The sequence below is a fragment of the Buteo buteo genome, chromosome 19, assembly GCF_964188355.1.
Source record: "Buteo buteo chromosome 19, bButBut1.hap1.1, whole genome shotgun sequence".
Lineage (NCBI taxonomy): Eukaryota > Metazoa > Chordata > Aves > Accipitriformes > Accipitridae > Buteo > Buteo buteo.
Window position 1 is genome coordinate 4,853,099 of NC_134189.1, and position 24,604 is coordinate 4,877,702.

The following is a 24,604-nucleotide window of genomic DNA, read 5'->3' on the forward strand; positions in this document are numbered from 1 at the left end:
TCTCTCCCAACCCCTCAGCTTTCTGCCAGGCCAGATCTTTCCTTTCGCTGTGAGAATCTCTCCATCCTGTTTAGTTACTCCCAATCCAAGGTCCTCCCTTAAAGGCTGCTTGCCCAAAGCTAGTCCCTCTGCTTATTTCGTTTTCAGCATCTGGTTCTTGTACTCTCCTGGAATCAATTGCTGCTTCTGTCATGCTGCCTAGGAGACAGCATAGTGCAGCTAGCATGAGCAAGAGAGAGGCAGGCAGACAGACAGACTTGCTTTGCTGCTTGTTCTTGCGGCCAGAGCCAGGAGGACCGCTGTGGGGAGGTGTTTTGCAGAGTCATGTACAGAATTTGACTGTTGCGGTCTGGTAAGCCTCTGCTTAGTATTTACAGACTGAGGGTTGTTAACACTCAGCAGCTTTGTTTTCTTTTTTTGTTCTTTTTTCCCCCCATTTATGCAGGGTGGGAAGGAGGGAGATGAACCTTTCCACCCTGGCAACATCTCTGCCCTAGCCAAAACATGGAGCTTAACCAGAGTTTGGCCTTACTTAAAAAATAAACAAACAAACCCCTTGTAGAACTCTTTCTTCTTTATCATCATGAAAGAAAAACAGTTGGCTATAAGCTAGCATTAATCCAAAAAGCCTGACTTTTGCCAATGATGGGGGTGGGGAGGGGAACAGAGAAGAGGGGCTTTGTGTATGTACTGTGTGAAAGAAAACTGAGCAGTATTTACACTTTAGTGCTGTTATTTCTGGACTGCTTCTCCTTCAAGTATATTGGAAGTAAGATTTAGGAGTAAGACTGACCCTTTCACCCTTCCTGTCACCACCACTCCACTATTTAATACAATGTCAGCTTTGTGGCAGGAGCAAACTGTAACTTTTTCATGTCTTGCAGAGAACGGCAGATCAAGTGCCCCAAGTGTGACAAGCTGTTTTTGAGGACAAATCACCTGAAGAAGCACCTCAATTCACATGAAGGAAAGAGGGACTATGTCTGTGAAAAATGCTCCAAGGCTTATCTAACCAAGTATCACCTCACTCGCCACTTAAAAATATGTAAAGGCCCCACATCCAGCCTGTCAGCCCCAGAGGAGGAAGAGGAGGACGATTCAGAGGAGGAATTAATAGACTCTATGAGGACTGAAAACTGTAGGATTAACAATGCAGTCTATTCAACAGGTGATGCCCTCTCTGGACACAAATGAAGAGAAGAGAGAGGGAAATTTTCTTGGATGTTAAAAATGGGGAAGGAAAAAACCCACTCTTCCTTATTTCCCCAGTCAACAGTGTATGTCAAATGAGTTTTCCTCCTGTTTTGGTCACCGCACTACATCGCTTAATAAACTCTATAGCCAAAATGCTGAATGAGAATGGATCACACATGTAGAAGTGAAGAGTTGCTAAGAAGGAAACACGAGGCAAGGAGACTTTTTCACACACACTGTGCATACTTCTTTTCCAAATCACTCAGATTAATCCATCCAGTGCTGGGATACATGACACATCTTGCATAGCCCTTTGAGTAAAGAGCCACAAACCAGAAATGTAGTCAAGTGATTGCAGTGACCTGTAAGCCAACTGTCCTTAACTGCCAAAGCCACAACAGTAAGAAAAACAAGCAAAAAACCAGTGGTGGCAGTTGATGCCTTTTTTTTTTTTTTAATACTTTTTAACTGAAGGCTGTAGTTTGGCACAGAACAAAGACTGTCAATGCTCAGGTTTCCTTCTAAAAATAAGAAAAAAAGCCAGTAAAATCAGCATTTGCAGACAAAGCAATTACCCCACTACAGAAAATCAAACATTGGCTTTTGGAGAACAGTTATTTCCTCTTCTCACTCTAGTTCACTAGAACATGTAAGCAAGTGAAGAGGTAAAGACTGTATAGACTCAGTAAGGAAGAGGCTTACAGATGATCAGGCAGTGTTTACAGTATATATTACTTCTTGTGCTGTAAACCTTTTACCACCTAGAGTGATGGGACGGTTTGCTGCTATTATTATTTATGGAATGAAGATGTATTTCATTTGCTTGTTTTCATTTAAAAAAATTAAAAACGTGGCTCTTTTCTAATGTTCTTTTTTAATATTTACACTTTCTGAAAAAGAGTTTCCTATTTCTGATAATGATGCTAAGAGAAATAACATTACTTTTTCATCATCTGTCTCTCCCAAGCTTTCCTGGGACAAGGTAGGGGTAGGAGCACCTCCATGAAGCGGTACAGCTAAGAACTTGTCTTTAAACCTTGTAAATTTGCTGTGTGGCTCCTCTGTCGGTGCTGTAAAAGAACAGTAAGCTGAGCTCTGTTCTCTGATGAGGTAGTTGGAGGTTCCCTTGTGAAAGAGGCTCCAGCTCCAGTTCTTGCCCTAAATGGCCTAAGTTCAGCTGTGCCTCTCCCTGTACACTGTATTTCCTAGAGAGCTCCCTGGGTTCTTCAAGCCTGAAAACGCGTAACACTTGCCCTCTGAGATCAGTATGTGAATAAAAAGCTCCAGAGAGACAGGTTGAGGGATTTTGCTAAGTCAAGGGAAAGAAGTGTTGCTTGCAGTAACACAATTTCTTCCTAAAACAAAAAGCAACTTCTAGAGCTACTGTGCCAGTTAATACCAGAAGTAGAGATAACATATTCTAGGTTCCTGCAGAGCCATGCTAAACACCTGTCACCAGACTAGAAACAGCTGAATTGGATTTAGAAGCAGCAACCTCACTTCAAAGAATGGGAAGGAAATCCACAGCCCTGCCTTTCCTCCATCTGCCATTTGTACTGATACAATTTATCTATCATCTGCTTTACCTCACCAGAATGAGTTACAATGAGCTAGGGTGGAAAGCAGCAGTAAGATCTTGTCAACTACATGCACTGACACTATGATACCAGTTGCTTTAATACCCAGGGCATTTTTGCAGCAGCAGCACTTTAACAGACACCTTCTGTGTGTGGAGGGAAGCACTTCACAAGAGGATAAGGGTATCATTTAACTTCTGGCCTGGTGTAAGGCACTTGGGTGCTCTTTTTAAATGTGATGAAATTGTTTGACTCGCATTCCTTGATTAGGTTCCTGATGCTATAAACAAAGCATTTAAGTCAGGGGTTAGGCTGATACTCAGAATGTTCCTCTGTGCCTGGGAGGAGTTAAGAACCTAAGTAAGTACATAACACACACAGCTTTCACTAGTGACAGTGACCGGCTGAGATCCCTACCTTTGCTTTGTGTCCTGACAGCCTCCCACCCTCTTCTGCATAGTAGCTGCTTATTTCAGTTCAAATTCTCTTTATAGATACTACATCTGGAGCTTGAAGAAAAACCCAATACACACGGCAACATCAATACGCTTCAGGTGCTGTGGAATCAGGGAAAAGAAACCCTCCATCTTGATGGGAGAGAGCTGGGATTTCTGGTCTGATAGTGGTGATCTGAGATGCTACAAATACATTTCAAGATTGTAGTCAGATACTCCTACTTAAGGCCCAAGAAATACTCTTAAGACTTAAAAAAGTTACATAGAACTTTTAAAATCTGTATTAGAAATCTGTACATCTAGCCTCAAATTAAGGATGAATTATCTATTTACACTTGTCATTTCATTCAGTTTTTGTTTATTTATTATACAACTGCTGTCTGAAGTCTTTTTCCTTATGCCCTTAGAAGGTATTTACCTTCTCTGCAGTATTCAACAAACTGCTGGTAGTAGCAGAATGCTTTTTTAGTGACTGTTTCATTTTATATATCAACTTTACACATAGTAGCCCCTGTTTCAGGGATCATAATCTCAGGCAAAAGCAAGTGATTTAATCTTTCAAAGCCAGTAATAGAGGCAGGAACTTAGGAATGCTGACTTAGAGCTTAGCCACACTGCGTTTCTTCATCTGAGATGAAGAAGCCTGCAGATTGCATGCCATTCAAGTAATTTCTATGAACTCTCACCAAACGGCGATTTGTAGAATACACGTTAGTCATAGTCCCATTAATTACTTTTTGATTTTTTGATGGTCCATCACGATTCCATTGCTGTCTCCACATCGTTGCTGCTACTGCCGGCCACGGAGCTGCAAGCCACAGAATTGGCACTAGCCAGAACATGTCTCTCTCTGTTTCCAAAAACTTCATTCACTGCAACACAGATAAGGGATTGCTTACACGTTTCTCTCCCAGAAACAAGTACAGCAGGTATAGCATGGTGAGCATCATGGAGTGGAATGGAAATCCTGTCCTGGTGCGGTTTGAGAGCTTTTCCCCTTTTCCCTGAGTAGGGAGTTGAAGCTTACATGTCAGAACAATCTCCCACATATGATACTTAAATTACAAGTCCTGTTATTTCTCCACCAGAGCATCTCTAGAGGTTTCCCTGTGTGTAATTCCTGTACCTAAGTACTGTGAAATGGATGAGTTTTGTAGAGCAAAACATTAAGTTTAAATAATTTATTTCTGGTTTTAGTCTCTCTGGTTTCCATCAAGCTCCTAAAAGCCCTCTCCAAAAATTCATGCCATTTAGTTACATGTAGCTACAACAACCGATCAAAAGAGTCCTCACTTTTATTCCTACAAGTGCTCAAGAATGCGATACTTGATTACACCAGGAACATTAAGTAAAACATAGGTATTATAAGAAATCAGGTATTATACTTCAGCTACAAGAAAATAAATCATGTGGCAGAGTTCTCCAATTTAGAAAAAAACCCACATTTTTTGAAGCTGAAAATGTGAACCCACACCCAGTCTTGGGGTATTTAAAAATATTAACCTACAGTTTCTCTCAGAGCCACAATACATTACTGAATATACAAATACACCCTGAGGGCAAGGGGAGAACCACAAGATTCAAAGAAACGAGAATGTTACCTGCAGAAATCTTGCTTATATCCCAAACACGCAGCCCTTCTCGCTCTCCTCCGAAGGCAAAAACAAATGGGAAGTCAGGGCAGCAAGCTGCACAGAAGAGAACACCCTGGGAGGGTAGGAGGAAGAAAGAGGATGATTTTTTTAAAAGTATCATCCTAAACCGAATTCGTCATCTAAAAATACTTTCTCCAAGCAAGTTTTAACAAATGTAAGCTCTCTGAGTTTCCTGAAATGTATTTTGTAAAGACAGAAAATTAAAGTCAAGAGCTGCTAGTTACAAACAGTAAATCACATTTTTGTCTTGAACCTGGCAGATATAAGTTGGAGCACCTACACTTCTACCCAGAACATTGTATCTGGTGTTCAGGTCTGAGGCTTTGAAGCAGTCTGCCCATTACATGTTAAATTGAATACTGCACTGTAATGAGAATGATTTACCCAGAATACACAAATGTGATTTATTTTTTTTTTGTTTCCTAAAGATGTCATGTTAGGTAAAACAAGATTCAAGCTAGGCAAAAAACAATTAAGCAGACATAGTTTATATATAAACCTTCTTAGAGTAAAGAAATGAATATTACTCTACCATTTTCATATCCCTGGAATGGATTAAACTTGGTCTGTCTCCCAGGATATCCCAAATTTTCACGTATTTGTCAGCAGATGATGTCACGAGGCACCCTTTAATCTGACTGCTTAGTTGTAGCCCTGGAAGATTAAGAGTGCAGCAGTGTGAGAGCACCAGGTAATCACTATTTCACAGAGATGAGGATACACTGATGAGGACCAGATTCCATAGATTTTGTTCTTCCTCACCCCCAAAAGAAGTGTGTCCCCCCCAAGTGAATAGATCTGTTTTGACATGCTTATTCACGACGTCCACTGAGAAGAGTTCACTGTTGTTAAAATACTTTGCTTACAGTGGCTTCTCAGAAGAGATTTGTTTCACGCGCCAGCCAGCCATGATTAGTATGCACAACTCTTATTTGGTAAGCAAGGAATCACTACCACCTCAGTCATATCAGTTAAAGACATCTTCCAGATGTGCCGTGCCACTGGGGACAAACACAACACACACAAAATTTACCTGACACCTCTTCATCGTGAGCTTTCAGAGTGAACAGTGGCTTATCAGAACGAGCATCCAGACAGTACACAAAGCCATCCTCTGTGCTTGCCTAAGGAAATCGCAACATTTTGAAAACAAACAGCTGTAGTCACTCGTTTGGAAAAAAGCTCCTATGAAATAATACCCACCCACTAGTAAGTCTCTGTGATTTGAGACAGACTTACACTACTTCTTGGTAGGGCATGTTACACAGTGTACACAGGTCTGCATCCCCAAAGTCAGACTCCATCCAGGTGCTGCCTGAGCTATTCGACATACCTGAACTATGCTGCAAGGACTTACAGAGAAGTCTTAATCCTATACACATTTCTTGAACTGTATTTTGAAGATGGTTGCACTACTAAGCTTGGCTTTCTTGTTAGGCAATGAAATACAAAGCCTTTAGCCTCTTAAGTGTCGGTTCAAACTTTTTGGAGCCATCCAGCAGCTGCATAATAGCCCTGTGCAAAGCTAAGTGTGATTATACCAAGAAAGATCTACATCATAAACCCAACATAACTGAGCAACTGCTTTTGTTGACTGTATACACAAAGCTACACAAAGCAACAGAGAACTAGACGGCCATTGAGATAGTAAAAAAGATTTGTTTTTAAATCCTGTTTAAAAGTTTTATCATAAAAATCTTGACAAAACCAAGGTATTTTTACTCTATACCAGACAGGAGGACAGTGCCCTCTAGCGCTGATGTGAAACGCTGAATTAATATTCAGGATCTTAGCTACTTCTCAGCTGCAATTGCCTCATTACATGAAACACAACAGCAACTATGCAAAGGAAAATACATTCCAGCCACTGAACACTGTAACGACATGGCAAAGATGCCACCTCTGGAGCAAAAATGCATCAGCATCCATTGCTTTTCCACTGTCATAATGAAAAGAAGATACCTTTTAAGTAACTGACCTTGATACATTTGTTGAAAAAACTACCTAAAACCATCCTCCACCACACTGCATTTTTAAAATAAGCAACGCCAACAGCCCAACTGTCCATCAGGTCCACCATATGATTCAGAAACATTACGAACACAAAAATACAGGTTAAATGAAACGGCAACACTCAACAGACCAATAGAAGAGCATGTACTCACTAAGAAATTACAAGGTGAAAAATGATTCCAGGTTACTCTTTCAACCTGACCACTAAACCGCCACATTCGATGGTTATCTTGTGGGTTTCTGCAATCATACAGAACAGCTGATCTGTGGGAAAAAGGGATAGTAAATTAAGAAAAAAAAAAAAATCATGGCAGAATACTTTATGAAGTTTGTTTTACCACTGGCATATATAGAAGGTCCATGCAAACTACAGTTCAAAAATTAAAATGGAAACAACTTCACTACTTAGTCTTCCAACTCAGTAACAGATGAAAATTTCTCAGATAAGCACAAGCTTTTTCCATATGCTTCAAAGTTTCATCCTGGTTACAAACAGCCATTCTATTTAATCAAACAGAGCTCGGATTTGCTTAATACATAAGATACTTATCATACAGGAGACCATAATTATGCAAATATATCACTTAATTATGAACAGACTTCAATAAAGTAATGACTGTTCAAAATAATACACTAATTAGGAAATCAATTTGCAATACATATACAAACATTTTCAAATATGCTTTAATAGAAAAATTAATCTTTACAAGTGGTTAGGGAAATGCTACTACAAAAAGGAGAAAAAGCGGATGGGAGTTAGTGGGTCCTCTGGGATTCTTTACAGGCTTGTGCTCAGCCCAGTGGCAGAAGAATCTGTCCCAAATCAAAAAGCTACTGGATGCAAATGCAAGAAAGGAGCAATGATGTCACTCTCACAACATCTCACCACAATTTACATCCACAATGTAACCCACTCCCACTCTATCCTATAATTAAAGCCAAAGAAATGTGATCTAGATTTCTCAGCTCTTCTACCAGGCATTTTACAACAACAATTTTAGTACATATGCAATTTTTAATGGTCTGACTTTCAGGTTAGGAAGGCATCTGCCCACATTCATTGAATGGCATGTGGTCCCAGAAAGCTTTACAGGAAAAATCCACAAAGGCAGTCTACTAGTTTATAGACAGTACACTGGTTTATAGGTGTCCGTGGGATCAAAGGGCTGGCTAAAAAGGGATAGAGAAGCTGGTCTCAGTGTTTGGACTTTTTTCATATTTTTACAGAAGGAAGCCTTGGGGGAGGAAAGTGGACAGAAGCAGGTTCCTAACAACAATAAAGGGGTTTTCTCCTATAGTTTCACTTAAACAGATGTAGCAAGAGCATAATCGAAGCCACAGAACATAAAGGCTTGGCTGAAGATTGACAAGTCTATAAATATTTTAACACAAGGACAAAGTCTTAAAAGCTGAATAAAAAAATCAATATAAGAAAATCACGGTTATAGAGCAAAATTAAAAAGTTGCCCCTGTGAGATGGGAGAACAGAGGGGAAATTTTTTGGATGGCAGGGCTTAAAACAACTGGCAGCTACAGAGCTAGTCCAAGTGTGCAGACACAAACCATTTCAGAGCATCTCCAGGCTGCAATCACAGGAGATAGCCTGTTAAACTTTGGTTATGGCATGCCTATCAATAGAGGCTGTAGGGAGCGGATTGGGATTTGAGGGTCCCTCATGTCCCTACTCTGGTCTTACAGTTTGGCAAAACCTGGACAAGTTTTCACAGGGGTGAGCAGTGACACATTCCCAATGCAGAAAATGCCATAAGGCCAAAATAAGAAATAAATTCAGTTTGGCGCAGATAACCGGCACAGAAAACGTCAGTCCAGATGGTTAAAGGATTTGGCTAGTCCTGAGAAAAGAGGTAAGGAAAACTAGATCTTGGCCACATACAAACCTGGCTACCTTGCTGGAAAAAAATAATGCCATTACTCAAATTTGGCACAGTTATAAGCAAATGAAAAAGAAAATGTGAGGCAACTTAACAGGCTTAATTCAATACTAATACCCTCCCTAGGTGTAACATTTGAAAATATTACCCTGACATACTTATCATAAGATCCAGAAATAAGGGTCTGAGTTTCAAACGGATGAAACTGCAATGTCTGGACCTAGATAACAGAAGATTTTATTTTTAAAGATAAGCAATGAGATGTAACACACACATACAGGAACTTTCTTTGAACAAACAGAGCATAACCCCACCCTCCCCAAACCCAGCACATTTCCCCCCCAAAACCCCTCCTGTTAAGTTTGTTGATACTCAGATTTCTCATAAAACAGGGCAAGAGATCACATTATTTTTATTTCAAATACCCCCACCCAGTGGAAACAAGATATTTTCCAATATAATTTAACTGAACAGAACCACATGCCCCCTTTCTGCCCTAGATATTGAAAAAAAAAAATAAGCTGGAGGAGGTAAAAGAATATCTGCTTCCAGTTTGGGGAAAAAATGCAGATGCTAGCAAAAAATGAAAATCAGGAATTTGCCAAGGGCAGTGACTTTGTTAACAGCAAAATAAGGTTACAGCTATTAATAACTAACTTTCACATTTTAATTACTAGGAGATTATTTCTGAAGTACCCATCACTATGGTATTTTAGTATCATCTATTTTAAACCTTTCTTACCTAGAACAAAATGTAACCGACACTCATTGTTTCCTTAGAGAGAGTTACAGTTTGACCTATGCTCAGAGATCTATTTTTTGTAGCTCATACCAGCACTATTAGATTCCCAACCATCAGGGCTTTCACACAAAAGGCATTTTAAAAGCTGCTGTAAATCTTCACAAACTTTCTAAAGGATAAGTTAAATAACATTTTAAAAAGCAAACAGAGTGTTGTTCACAAAAGCAACTAATTCAGAAATTTAAAGAATTCTGCACAGTTGTTAGAAAATTACAGAATTGTTGTTCTAAGGATTTACTACCAAGCAGCTAATGAAAAACTGCAGTTATTTTTTTCTCTGTATTTTACAGTGGAAGAAACATAGCAATTATTACATACCTTGTCTGTATGTAGCATCAGGCTGGCTGCTGGCTTACCCACAGACATATCCCACAAAATTACAGTATTGTCAGCAGACGCACTTGCTAAAACATTCCTGATAGCGGATCAAAAAACAAGTTTTGAAAATCTTTATACAGATATGAACAAATAATGGTCAAAAATCCAAGATACATACAGAGCCTGATTCTGAGATCAAGTACGTGCTGGTCTATAGACTATGTGTCTCAAACCTGAGGGATAACTCCCTGAAGGTAATTCTAAGTTACAAGGAAGGACTACAAACATACTAATATGATGTAATATAGTCTAACACTTACAATAACAACATTGACAGTTTTGCTTCTATTTCCCCCCGACACCACTTATAATATCATTTACTGGAAGATTTCTCGAACAAAACAAAGCAAGAAAGGCTTTGAAGCACTTCCTTTCCTTTAAGATACTATTTTTAAATATTACCTATGCAACTTAGCTCTGTTTGCATACACATACAACCAAGAGCCAGACAAACCTGGTTTTAAAATATTTTGCTCTCTGAGTATTTATATAACTACTGAAGACCCAACACTATAACCTTCATAGAATGCTGAAAGAAACCACTAGCATTTTAGTTAGTTTACAGACACCGCATTTCAACTTAAATTTGACCGATTGTGTTAAGAGTGATAAACACACAGTTTAGAAGTTTAATCAGAAAAAACTCAAAACTTTCCCAAAGCCTATCAAAGACACAGTACAATTGCTACCATTGCTCTTAAAATCAGATCTATTACCTCAACATGTTGTTTGTGATTGAAACTGCTCCCCCCTCACCTATTTCTTTTTATAGTAACCAAGTGTTTCTGACTGACAGAGCTAACATTCTCCAGGAAACACTGTTCTTCCAAACAATGTTACAAGGGAAATTTAAGAAAATGCATAGTGAAGGCTATGAGAACATTTTACAGTAACACCATTATGACCTACAGGCAGAAAGTTATTTATAGAGAGCTGTCACAGCATGTCTTGCTTAAAAAAACCAAACAAACAACAACAAAACATTTAAATATAAGCTGCTTCAAGGTGTTCCTTGTTTTACCCATAAGCTTCCCACTTCAAGGCTGTTTTTATTTCCTGAAAGATCTACCAGTATCAATGAGTTTGTAACTCAGCACATTACAGAATTATGCATTCCAGACACTTAACTACTGTAGCCATAATTTTTGTGACTTGTCTCTATATTCTCACCAGACAACCATTTCTAGGTACAAGAAAGCTACTCTTTTGTACGACTGATGGAATGATCACTATCACGCTCTGTGCATATATATATAATTTAAGAACAATAGACAGCATACTTTAAATTAAAAGTGCAATTTATGTACATTTACTGTGTGTCTATGTGGGTGTTTCCTTCTTCAGTATGTAGGTAAGAAAGCATTACAAGTGAAGGCTTACACCCGCTCATCAGTACTATGTGGAGTTGACTGTGTATTTTCAGAGGCATTTATGACAGCAGGAAAGAAAAAAAAGAAAAAATAATCGCCTGTGTCTGACTGGAACAGTTTCAAGGCCCATGCTGAGGATCCTCTGACAGCTGAACTGTTAACAACCACCTAAGTAATAAAAAACAGCAGCATCTTTACTTCAGTCAACACATTGTCCTTGACCTCTCCCTCAAGGTGGGCCAGCTTTGTGTTGCTTCAATAGCAGCGCTTCATTGCCAGTTCATTCAGGCAACAGGGAATTCTCTGCCTAGGATAACCTGAGGGTCAGAGGTGTTTCTATAACTGTGATATCAGGGCTTTTACACTCTCTTTTCTGTGCACAGCTCTGGGGCAAAAGCCAGAGGGAAAAAAAAACCAAAGCCAGCATAGCAAGGACTTCCTTCTATAAATCTACTTCTACCTGTTGAAATGGTGGTTTAGGTCATTGGCAGATTGGCACAGATCAGGGCAGCCCTTCTGTTTCTCCAATTTGTGCATCTGACTTAAATGTAGCCGATTTATCAAACGGCTTAGACGCACCTTAGCCCTGCCCTCATCTGGACAACCTGCAAATAAAAAGTGATCTGTAGCAAAATACAGGTTTTCAAAAAAAATAAAGACTTCTAGTTAAAAAAAAAAAGGGGGGGGTGTTTTTGAGAATTGATTCATTTCAGCACTGCTTTCAAGTTCAATGTTATACTACACTAGATTTTGGATTTATGTGAAAAATGTATGCCTAATTAAGTATGCAAATTTGTAACCATTCATTGTTATTCAAGTATTCTTTTACCTGCTTTGTTTATTCCATGAAAGATCAAGCACAGCATCAGTATGTCCTTTCACCGTCCCTTCTGAAGATAAACTCTGCGTATGCAGATACAACATAAACAGACTTTTGAAAACTACAGCTTCAATGGAAATCAAGCATTACAACACATTAGCATGAAATCCTTAATGCCTTCTCAAACAACTTCATGTTTTCAATTATTCTCACTTGCTGCCACAAGGTTTTTGACAGAACTGTCTGCAGTACCCACACCTCGCCTCCTACCCCAGGTCTCAGATTGCTCCATTCACAGCTGGTGGGCTTACAGAACTGGTTACTCCCTTCAGGCTAGTAGAAGAAATTTCATTGTCTCCAGCTAATGTGCAGCTTCTTCAGCTTCTTTCTAAACACTCCTGGCAGTTCCCTCCCTCTCCTCCCAATTAACTGAGCTTTACCTCCTTGTAAATGCCAGCTCCTACAAATTCTAATTTAAAATGATTAAGCTTCAAAGTTTCCTGCGACAGCAATTGGAAACCACCCATAAGCCACCCCATTCTTCTGTTCTTAATTCCAGGCTTTAATTATCCATACAGACAACAATTAGCATTTCAAATTGAGGTAACATTTATGAATGGTATCTTCAACAGAAATTCTGATAACTCAGTGATTTTCAGAAGCAAGTTTCACAGAACAAACTCCCCTTCCAAGGGTATTTTTTCTATTGTTTTTAAAACCAGAAGGTCTGAGAGCTCAAGAAGGAAACCCTCTTCACAGTTACACAGAGTGGTTCTTTAGCTGACTAACATTGCAGTGATCCCTTCTTTGGGAAACCAACATTAGCTATATACCCAGTGTTCACTATTTACTCTAGGGAGTCTTTAAGTACTTCCTGAAGCATCTACTGTATGCAAAATGTAGCAAATTTAAGTTACATTATCTTCCATACTTTTTTTACATACCAAAGAATTTGGACAATTCGTAACAACACATTGAGGCATACAATGATGGTCAGATTCATCCCACATAACTTAGCATCCAGTCTAAACCTCAGTCTTCCTCTTCTGTAGTTAAGGTTTTCTCTGCAGTCCACTGACAGAAACTCAGCCATTCTCTGGGTGTCTCTCTATGCATTCACCTTAGACAATCTCAACTAGCTTAAAATATGTTTGAATTTTAGACAGATAACGCTAACAGAGGTGAATCCTGAATAAATGTATTTTACTAGTATCCACCTTGTCCTTTATTGCTCAATGCCTCTTCAACTCTCCAACTCACAGGAAAATATCAATTTCAACCTATCACAGACAACCATGATATTATCTTCTGTAACCTCTCAAACACCATCTTTCAACATGACAGATGGAATTAAACCAGATTATCTATGATTTTTTCATTGTAGGAAAGAAAGTAATAACAACAGTATCCTTGCTCTAAGTTTTCTCCATCCAACCAGATAAACCATTTTGCAATACTTACTTTCTTTACTTTCTTTTTCTTCTTTTTCTCTTTCTTGCTTCCAAGAGAAAAGACTGGTTCTAAGGATTCTACTATATCAAGGTCCCAAATGTCAATAACTGGGGTCATGTTACCCACTGCAACGTAATTTCCTGCAAGCAGAAACCCAAATGCAACCACATTTATTTAGAGTTATGAAACAGCATAGTTGGTAATCCAGCTGTTGCTTGTTTCTTTGATTAAGTAAAACTTACACTTATGTGCCAGAATCTTCTATTTGAACATTTGATGTTTATAACTAACAAGGAGCAATTTAAAAATATCAACTGACAGCAGATGTTGCCAGAAGAAAATTTACTTGCTCTCCAATACACTTCCCCTTCAGTATAAGTAACTGTTCAAAGAAGCTATAAAAAAGTTCCACGATTTGTTTTTTAACAAAAAAACCAAAAAAAACCCAAACAAAAAAACCAGAAAACCAAAGCAAAACCACATTCCCTGTGCTATGGAAAAAAAAAATATCTGTAAAACACAGGAAAAAGGTTACTAAATACATAAATATGTATAAATTTTGCTGTGTTTTACAGTTAATCAGCTGCATTGGCCATAATGAGTTTGAACAAAAGCAATGTCTCATTTGCAAATGGAAAACAAAGCAGATTAGAGAAGAGCTTGCTCTTCTGTCTGCTAATTGACAGTAACTTAATTATTTGTAATAAACCCAGTGTTTTAGTCAAATCACTTGTTATGGCAGCATCACTAAGATGGCTTTATCACCAAACCAAAAAAACTGATATTCACTTTTTCCATCTTAGTATCTTGGTCTTATTTCTGTTCATACCACTGGAGGAAATTATTTAGTGACAACATTACATTTATATACTTTACAAATAAAAAGTATTTAACTGGACATTTACAATATCCTTTGTAATTTACCTAGTGATTCATCAGGACTAGGATCAAAATTCAGCCACTCCAGACTTAGAGGGTAAGCAGGCAAGATAATATCATGATGTACATAAAATGAGTCCTCTTCATGATTATAAACTGAAAAAGAATTAACGATATACAAAACATCAGTGAAGAGGAAAAGCAAGCAACTATAAACAGTTCCTTTCTGCAAAAGGCAGATGTGGCAAACACTAAATTGTCAAGGAGATCTAGAATGAAAATTCGCAGTGTTCAGAGTTCTAGTGTAGAGGCCAGAGCCTCCAAGACTAATGTTACGCCTCACTGAATTACACAAAACAAACAACATTCTCCTGTGTACTTTAGATAAAGAAGTGACAAGTTCAGCAAAGCTTAGACACTTTATTCCTAGCATACTACACTACTTTGTAAGATCACTTCAAAATAGATGCTCCATATCCACCACTTTCTACATCAGGATACATTAACGAAGGTTTAGACAGGTGTAATCAAAGGGGAAATGAAGGTAAAAGACAAACAGTTTTCAAATCAGAGGAAGCTGAAGTCAGTTGAAGTTACCTTCAGCAGGTTAACCAAGATACAGGAAGAGTTTTGGTAAAGCAACCATATACTAAACACTGCATTCCCTTTAGCCAGCTATTTTTCTCCTTATAATAAAAGAATTTACTAACTGGATAGCAGAGAAAACCCATTAATTATTTTAATAACACGGTATCATCACACACACAAAATGACTGTGCTGTTTTTAAGCACATGATAGATATTCAGATACTAACTAAAGTCTTCAGTTAACTAAGTAGTCTTAGTAGTTAACTAAGACAGGGCTACCCAATGTTATAAACTGCAGAAGCCTGTGCTATTGTTCTATAAGTTTATATTGGGAAAATAACACAGTTAATAAAATTTGTAAACACCTCCAGCTGGAGAAAATGCCAGATGCTGGTATCTGAAGAGATGCTTTCAAACACTTTGGTCTTGCTGTTTTCTTAAAACAGAATACTTTGCTTGCAGAAATATGTACCATAGCAGAAGTAGCCAGAAACATTCCCCAAAAGAACCACCCTAAGAAAAGATGGTAACTTCAGCACACTCAGTAGTACTCCTTGCTGCAACAGAGAAATCTTTCACACAGTAAAACTAAACCCATCCATAGAACAAGTGGTATTCAGACCTTATTAAGGATCATCTCTTCTAAAACTAAGATGATAAAGGCGCTGATTCTTCTACTCCTAGCAATGGAAAGCCCATTTAAAGAAGCAAGGACAAAGCTGAAAGAAAAAAAAGCCCCAAAACAACAAACCACTAGAGGAAGCTTGCACGATATGGAAAGTAAGACTGTTTGGAAGAAAGATCGTATGTTCAGAGAATAAAAATGCCATAGTATTTTCTAAGTGTCATTAGAAATGATATAAGGAAAGGAAATGCTATACAGCCTGAAAAAGGCATATTACCCTCTAAACAATGATAACTCTACATGAAATACTCCAGTTCTGGAAAGTGGCTAAAGCACCATGACATAAGGAAAGAGGACAAAACACACAGGGCAGATGGGGAGAAAAAAAACCTTTCAAAAACCAATCCTCTCCCCCTTCTACACAGCCATATGGAACAGGCTAGGCAAGACATATTCCCTGGATTCACTGTAAGGAACAAATCCTGTTTTACTTACCATGGACCTCCAAACTACAGTAGTCTTTATCAGCTCTGCCACAAAGGACAAGATTGTCACTGGGCTTAATCAAAAAGTCCTCCTCTTCATATTGATCCTGAACAGCAAGAAAGAGAGGACAACAGATGTTCAGCAAAGCACATAAGTACACAAAACTACATGTTCAAAAGGCTGAATCGGTAATAATTTTTAACCATACTCGAAAACGCTCAAAACCCAACACCCTGCTGCCCACCTGCCTAAAACCATCTTATGGTGGTGAACAGAGAAAGGCAGGAACTGGACTCAATCATAGGGAGACTGTATAGTTATGACATAGATTGAAGGACTGTTTATGTGGACCTAGGTGGATTTAGAGAGATGTTTAATTACCAAATATGAAACCATATTTTGAGGCTACCACGATGCAGCCCATTGCTAAAAAGAAAATCACCACCAGGAGCCCGCATACAATAGCTTATTTCCCTTGTGCTCTCATGCCTTCAGCATTTATACAGCATAACAACATTTTACACAATAAGCATACTGTAACTGCTCCTCACATCCAGGAAGCAATTCCAAGAACATTAAAGCATTGTCTACTTTCTGGAAAATATTTCCAGAAAAGTACTGCCTAGAGCAATACTGGGCATTCAGCTGTACCAGAACAGATGTAACTTCTCATCTAATTTTCATTGTTACTGAGGAATTGAAGGCATTCAGGGAATTTTTGTTAGTGGAAAACTAAGAACTGTACATAAAAATCAATAGTCTTACACAAACAGAGTACCATCCTTCAAATATACAACACATACAAGACTTCTTGGACTTCTTGTTTCAAGCTTTTTTTTTTTATTCACTTCAAGCATCTTTTCAATATTTGAATTCTATCAAGTATTGCAATTCTGCGAGTTAATCAACTTAATGTTACACAATACTTAGTCTTCAATAGTACTAGTAGTAAATACCAAAAACCAACATAAAATGCATGTTGAAGAACTAAAAAGTACTCTCTCAGAATCTGAGGAAAGGACTTGAGCCTAGGAAGAAAAGCCTGAGAAAAAGGTGTTCACTTTTCCTGTGTCTGGAAGAAAGTTAGCTTTTTTGACACAGAATAAACACAGCTCATATTCTCTCTAAATCCCTGTGTGAATACCTCTGACTATAAAAATCACTTTTAAAGCATTTCTCACCTCTGCTGGTACACAGGAGCAAGAAAAATCATTAATCAGTCAGTGGAACACAGAGAAAACATACAGTGCCCCAAAGTGCACATAGCAAGTGAACTCTTTTTAAAGATAAGACGTATGCCTTCCTCCTTGAGCTTTGTTACAGTATGTGAAGTCACCATAACAATTCCTTGTCTGAGACCACACGTTTGGCAAAGTCCCCTGACACACAAACTAGATGTTGTGGTAGAAGCCTACAACTAGTCTTTTTCTTTCAATCTCACTAGCTTTGTAAAGAATCTGAAAACAGTATAGAAAGGACAACACCCAGAAAAATCTCAGAATCTTTATGCTTGGAAGAGGTAAAAAAAATTCATCTGCTCCATCACCCTGCCCTAGATGATCATAGTCTCTCCTGGTTGCTCTCTAGATTACATTGTCTCTTCTCACGCAACCTCACCTTGTAACTGATTTCTGTAATCTCTACATGTAAATTAAGTCAATCACAAATTGCAATCTATCCTTCTGAACTAAACTGCGGGATATTCTCTGGAATCTCTCCATATCTTTTCTGAAGAGGCACCCAATATTCTAGCCAAGGCAATGTCAATGTTAAGTAGAGTAGAAGGATTACCTCATGTCTTGCATGCTGCATCCCTGTTCACCAGAAAAAGACAAACAGGCAGCATAACAGGACAGCACTGCTGACACAGTTAGCTTGTGCTAGACTACAGCCAGAGACTTCTTTACCCCCTGCAGAGCTCCAACAAAGCCGGCTCCTGCAAAGATGCTCCCCATCTGATACTTGATGGAAACTAATCCAGGCAGAAGCAGTCAACTCCACAGTATGCTGTGCATACATGCTTAACAGGGACATACTTCTTCATGCCATACCCCTAATTAAACACATAGCCTGAGTCCACCTCAGCTTGGTTTCTTCCACAAACTGGTGGAAGGTGTAAGAGTCCTGCAATCTGGGAAGTTTTCTAACTTGGGTCGTTAGTGGCCTGAGATTTGTTATTTCTTCAAGCATTTTCTGTGTCCTAGTAGATAGGTGACAAACCACTCCACATACAGAAGCACGTGGTTTAAATAATGAGCCAGTTCCCTTTAACATCTGACTTAAAAGTAAAAAGCAACCTTAAAAGGAAAGGGTTCCGTCTGATCAAAAATCTGGTACACCTTTAGAAAAGGACTGCAAGCACTGTTCATTTTTAAGTTCATGCTGTCTAAGATAAATTTAACATTTTTATAGTACTTACAGTGGTTTTTAGAGTGATGTAAGGATCATGATCATTACTCCCATATACTGCCAGAGTAGCCAAAGAGTCTCCAAGTTTTAGATCACCTAGATGGGAATTTCAGAACACTTTTTATCTGTCAATGACAGATGAAGTCAGAAACTCCTGTACCAATAACTGTATTACCTGTATTGCAAAATATCAGGAGTGGACTAAATGAACTTCCAAGTTCTAAACATAAGAACCTCAGTAAGGTTAATTGCTTAGTGCTTTCAGGGACTTCTGCTGCTCTGCTTGAGCACTACAGCAGGGGGAGTGACAGCCTTTCCAACGTGCTCTCAGTTCTACTGTCAGGGAGGGGGACACTAAAAGACTTCTGAAACTGGGGCAAGCAGATAATTAAAAATGTGAATTTCCAGCATTTGAAACACAGCACTGTGTAGTTTTAGGATACTAATGTCTTAAGTACAACAAGAAGCAAAAACGTTCTTCACTTACACTGCATATCTGACATTTAAGTTTTTCTTACCTGTGTGTTCCTCTTCATCATAATTTTCCAAATCATATTCTTCCAGTTCATCATCAGACAGGTCTTCATTGTTATGAGAAGACTTAGCTCTGTCGGGAATGGCTACATTCGTGCCATGTTCCATCTGGCCTTCATCACTACCACCAGCGTCACCCCTGTTAAAAGATACACATCCCTGAGAAACCACGACAGACATTTAGAATGCTTCCAAGTAATTGCTTAGGGGAGCGCTAACAAGATTTCAGCACACAGTCCTGGCTGTTCACACGGGTTTCAAGTCTTTACGCCAATAATTTGGAAATCCATTCACTCCTTTCCTATCTTTTCCCAAAGTACAAGGCACCATTATTCTCAGGCTTCCAGAGGAAGTTTTTCCTTGAAAGTTTTCATGACAAAATGTGGCACAAATCTTGCTTGACAGAACTAAGTGGTGTGCCTAAATCCCTTTCTCTTACCCTTTTTTTTTGTGGATACAATGCTCTCAACCTCACCTCTGTGCATTCGCACGTGTCCAGTTCACTCCTTCCTTTTTTTTTTCCCTGTCATGTGTGATGAGTCTTGCATTTCTTCAAGATTTTTAAGACTTCATTTCCTCATATTTCCCATACTTACATTAGAAGAAAACACAATATAAAATTCACTAGGTAGAAACATATTGCAAATGATTACTTCTTATAGGGTAAACTACGCAACAACCAGAAAACTCAGAACTTTTGTAGTAGCAGTTCCGTACGCAAGGAATTCAGTAGAAGGAAGCGTACATTAAACATTGGCTGAGGACCTAACAGACATCTGAGATGTATCAATGGAACGTGCTCCATAGGAACTCAACCCTGCTGAATACACTGTATTTCTGTCCTGCATGCAAAATTCCCAGGCATCAATGAGCCAAGATAGTTCTCATAGAAAATTATTTCTAAATTAAATATCAGAAACCTGTTTTTATAAACTGTTCAGTAACATAAGCACTTCACATTACCAGTTTTTTCCTTATAACAAGATAATTAGACTCTAAACCTGAGTCCGATTTGTGATCTTTGCACTGCAAAAAAAAGTGACTGAAGTTGTAACAAATTGACCAATGTACCAGATGTTATAAAGAGATTATAACACCTTTGGCTGTTAAAGGCAGTCTTTAAATTTCCATCCTGAAGTTTAACAGAATGCATAACAGAGAACACCTCAAATCTTTCCATGTTTTTGAAATTGCGAGAGAAAGGAATCCACTCAAAAAACCCAGAAGCTTACATGCATAAAGGAGAAACAAGTAACACCACAACATTAAACATAATTGGTTAAGAAATTAACATAAAGTAAGAATCTTCCAAACATTTAAGATGATTGTGGAACCATTAAAAAACAAGAACATAACAAAACGCATTCTGGGACAAAACACTCTGTTCACCAATAAAGTCACAGATCCATCTAATAGAAATTGGGTGGATAATATTCACCCAACTGTGAAAGCTTTTCCTGCTACCTACTGCATCTGTTCAATCATACATACTGTGGTAAAACCACACACCCTACATAGCTGAAACAGAATCAGAAGCCTAAATCTATGAAGGGATCTAACTAAAAAAAGACCAGAAAATGGAATAAGATCTCAATCCCTCATCCTTTTGTAGACAAAAGAGAGCCCTTTTGTTATTGTCTTCCATAGATGTTTCCTAAATCTGTCACTTCTGTTATTCTTTTCTAAGTTTATTTACATTCTTCTTAAAAGCAGAGCAGCAAAACCTAACACACCTAACACAACTCCACAACTAAGGACTTTCAGTGCTGAGTGGAGAGCTTTGATGTCTCTAGTCTCATATGTGAACCATAAATACACCTGAGTGATGTTTTGCCTTTTTTGCCAAAGCATAAATACCATGTCATTCTGAGCTCCGCTGCGGCCTCCAGACTCGCTTAGGTCGTAACATCTCACCCTCAGTATCCACTTTTTCATGGTCGGTTTGGGACTTCCATCTTGGTTAGCCACATCTCCAAAGCACCCATGGTTACAAACCCAACTTCTTCCTTCTCACTCGAGGTGGGAGCGCCAACTCCATCCAGGACCAGGCCCTAGGCGGGTCTCTGCAGACTTCACCTGAAACGCTCATCCAGTCTGGCAGCACACGCTCGACCACGGCACAACCGCAGGGGAACACAACCCCTGTTGGCGCATCCACGACGAAGGCAGGATATGTGCTCCATCCCACGTTTCTCCTTTGGCTCTCCGGACCAAGGACCTTCCCGGGCTCACTGGACGCAGCCGCTTCAGGAAGAAACTCGGTGCTGGCTGGTGCCCATCTCCACGCCTCGCTGCCTCTCCCCAAGCCGGGCCTTCAGCGAGCCCCCCCCCCCCCCGGGGTCTACGGTGCGGGCCGGAGCCTGGAGAAACCCCCTCCCCTCCTCTCCCCAGACTCTGTCAGCACTGAGGCCCGTCCCGGACACCCCCCTGCCTCACCCCAGCCTGTCCTGGGCCTCCTCGATGAGACGCTTCAGCTCCTCCTCGCTGAGCTGCACCTGCGGGGCGGACACAGAGCGGGCTGAGAGGGGCGGCGGGGGGCGGCAGGGGATGGGGGGGAGTTTGGGGGGGGGGGGGTGTCCCCCTCAGCCCGGCCCCCCCGCCCTCACCTTGTCCGGCGTTTCCTTGGCAACGCCGCACCGCACCCAGGCGGCGCACGTCACGGGGCAGCTCATGGCGGCGGCGGGCACAGAGCGCTGCGGGACGGCACGTGCGAGCGGCTCCGGCGCGCCCCGAGTGACGTAGATGGTGGGGGGGGGGCAGGAGGGAGCGGCGCCGCTTGTCCCAGCGGAGAGAAAACGGAAGGGGCGGAGACGGAACCGCGTGAGGTCATCTCCGAGCGCCGGGAAAACCCGGAAGGAGGGGCGGGGAGTGGCTACAGAGGGGAGGAGGGCGTTGGCTTGCGGCGGGGGGCGGTGCCTGCGAGGGGAGGGGGGCGGTGCCTGCGAGTGGATTGGGGCGGAGCCTGGGCGGCGGTTGAAGGGGAGGCGCGCGGGCGACCGTTCTCTCCTCAGAGCCCGGCTGGGCTGCCCCTGGGCCAAGGGGTGACAAACGCTCGGTTTCTGACTGAATTTGGTGGGAGACCGATCGCCTTCAGCAGCAGTTGCTCTGGTTTTCGTAAAATTAGCTGCAGAAGGGTGCGTAGTTGCTTCTCTTAACTAGCCCAGGCTGCCACACTTGGTACCCCTGACATCTTTAGCTGGAGCTGGGACCAGCTGGAGCTCCAACACCCATTTCGTACCAGAAATTAACCTCTGCCATGTAATAGGTCCTTGCACAACTGCTCCTCCTGGGTGCTCAAGTAAAGCAACGAGCTGCCCCGTTTTCCAGGCTCTTCAAGTCCTTTTCTTCCCGGACCAGATCACAGCTTCCCCCGCTTGTGGAGAAAGACCTGCCCCGCTGATGTTCGCATCCCCTTTGGCTCTGAAATATCGCAGCAGCGATCCACCAAATTTAAAGGCTTAGAAAAACCTTTTTGTTACTGGCCTCTAAAATCTATCCAAGGAAAAGAAACCGGTGCAGAGAGTCAACAGTGAGAGGGAGTTGCAGGAAGCTGTGAGGGACTGGCATCCTCACAGGAGGTGCTGCTTTTTGCCCTCCCAAATGTCAGCATCCTGTACTAGCTAACTCATTAAATCAGAGAAAATGGATAAAATGCCAGCTAGAATATACAGGAAGGTAGTCTTTTACTAACAAACACACAGAAATCACTGCTGTTTCCACCACCGAAATCTTAATTCAGGGGATAACTGCAAATTCCATAGATAGGAAGCTGAGGTTAGGGGAAGGAGCATTTCTCATGGTGAAGCTCAAGGACCTGGCAACCAAACTCAGCTTGGCAGATAGGATGGCTACGTTAGTTCATCCACATGCCACTAGACAGCACCACTGTAGCATTTTCATTATTTTATCTTGATTCTTCTGTGGTCCTGGAGTGAGAGAGAAATAAATATTTATCAAAATATTACTGCCTCTTCACTACCCTGTTCATTTCACCCGTTTGCTGCGTTTTGTCTTAATGTAGACACAAACATACCAAGGCAAAAGCTGTAACTTTCTAGCTATTCCTTGTAGTACCCTGTACCATGGGCACCCTAGTCCTACCTGGGGTCTAAATAATTACCAATCTTGCATTTTGGTATGCTTACCTTTTTGCTGGGCTGTTATTATTTGCTTTGCTGGTCACCTTCTTTTTACAGTGTCCAAAAAATCCTTCTTGTCCTCCCACGCACGAGTTGGCTACAGTTTGACTGTCAGTCTTTCTCCAGATTCGGAGGGAAGTTTTGTGTAAGCGGATGCAATTCCCAACAGACAGGCAGAGGGGAGCATTATGCAGCCAAGAGGAGGAAAGCAAGGTTACTTTCCAGTGGCTGTGGTTCCTGGATATGTTGTTTTGCAGATATACATACATTTACAGCGTGGAGGTTTGCACAAGAAACACTTGAGCTAGACTTGTTTTTACTGAAGTAATACCCAGAGGGGGCACACATGCTCTACCTTCCCTCCCACCGTGTACATAATCACAAAATAGCAGTGTACTGTGGTGAGGCTCAACAACAGAAGTACCAAAAAAAGAGACTTGGAGAAGGAAGAAGGAGGGAAAATAGGTAGCAAATGTGCATCTGGATATCACAGCTGAGAGAACTGCAGTTAGTAATAATCTTTCTTCTCTTTTGAGACCCAGTCCATAAATGCTGGGTGATTCCAGTACTTCTCTCCATCATACACTTGCTGGGAATGTGGACCTGGGTCTCAGGGTCTTCTTAAGAAAAGAGACTGTTCTATTAAATATATTACTGCTCCACGGTGCCTTGGCAATCGCAGAGATGGGATTGAAAGAGTAGTGCCCCAGGTAGGACGCTCCCTGCAGACACCTGAGATGATAGTAACTGATAGTAACTGAAATCCAGTACAGCCCACTCACCCCAAGAAACCAGCCAGAACAACTCATAGGTCATAACACACCAGTAAAAAATGGTCTTCTTGGTAGTTAGTGTCCAAAGATGACTCAGCCACAGAGGTGTGAGGATTAGGAAAGAAAGCAGATGTTCATTTTTAATTTGGATGGAATTCTGACACAAAGATTGGAGGAATTTTGTGATGAACCCAAAGACCTGGCCTAATCAGGAATGAGGCTGTAGAGCTGCCAGAAGTCTCTCTGAATCTCTGCTAGGTGGAAGAAATGGCCATGAAGAAAGATATGTGCAACAGGAGACAAGGACTCAAATGGCTGTCCCAGGGAAGGGTGCGAGGACCAAGTTCAGATCCTGTGGAAATAAAAGGTCTCTGACCAGAAGAACTTTCATCAAACATTCTCATGCCATAGTCTGGTCTAGACTGACCTTGGGCCTTTCCTCAAAATGAGCTTCTAAAACTTAAAGGCTTCATTTAAGGGGAGGTCCGGCTTCTTTTTTAGAGGATGTGTCAAGGTGCCCAGAGAGCTATGGTATTCCTTTTCACACTAAGGAAGGAGAGAAG

At 40.6% G+C, this 24,604-nt stretch overlaps 2 protein-coding genes across 3 annotated transcripts in view; one reads left to right on the plus strand and one right to left on the minus strand.

Moving 5' to 3' along the window:
* Nucleotides 1-2,064, plus strand: part of PRDM4 (PR/SET domain 4) — an 18,685-nt gene extending 16,621 nt beyond the window's left edge. Inside the window, exon 11 of the mRNA XM_075052006.1 lies at nucleotides 885-2,064. Coding sequence (XP_074908107.1) covers nucleotides 885-1,194 — 310 coding nt within the window. The 3' untranslated portion in view covers nucleotides 1,195-2,064. The remainder of the gene's footprint in view (nucleotides 1-884) is intronic.
* PWP1 (PWP1 homolog, endonuclein) lies at nucleotides 2,041-21,888 on the minus strand. 2 transcript variants are annotated; one of them, XM_075052007.1, is made up of 15 exons: nucleotides 21,736-21,888; nucleotides 21,566-21,624; nucleotides 19,114-19,268; nucleotides 18,606-18,691; nucleotides 16,196-16,292; nucleotides 14,533-14,643; nucleotides 13,618-13,748; nucleotides 12,166-12,239; nucleotides 9,907-10,003; nucleotides 8,945-9,006; nucleotides 7,047-7,158; nucleotides 5,915-6,005; nucleotides 5,414-5,535; nucleotides 4,828-4,933; nucleotides 2,041-4,098 (listed from the first exon to the last, which is right to left on the minus strand). In XM_075052007.1, exons 1-15 carry the CDS (start codon nucleotides 21,799-21,801, stop codon nucleotides 3,983-3,985), a joined length of 1,485 nt encoding a protein of 494 aa, XP_074908108.1. In that variant the 5' UTR covers nucleotides 21,802-21,888; the 3' UTR covers nucleotides 2,041-3,982. The 2 variants fall into 2 exon arrangements, with proteins under 2 accessions (XP_074908108.1, XP_074908109.1); XM_075052008.1 differs by lacking the exons at nucleotides 21,566-21,624; nucleotides 21,736-21,888 and adding an exon at nucleotides 20,987-21,380.
* Between the last annotated feature and the right edge of the window lie 2,716 nt (nucleotides 21,889-24,604).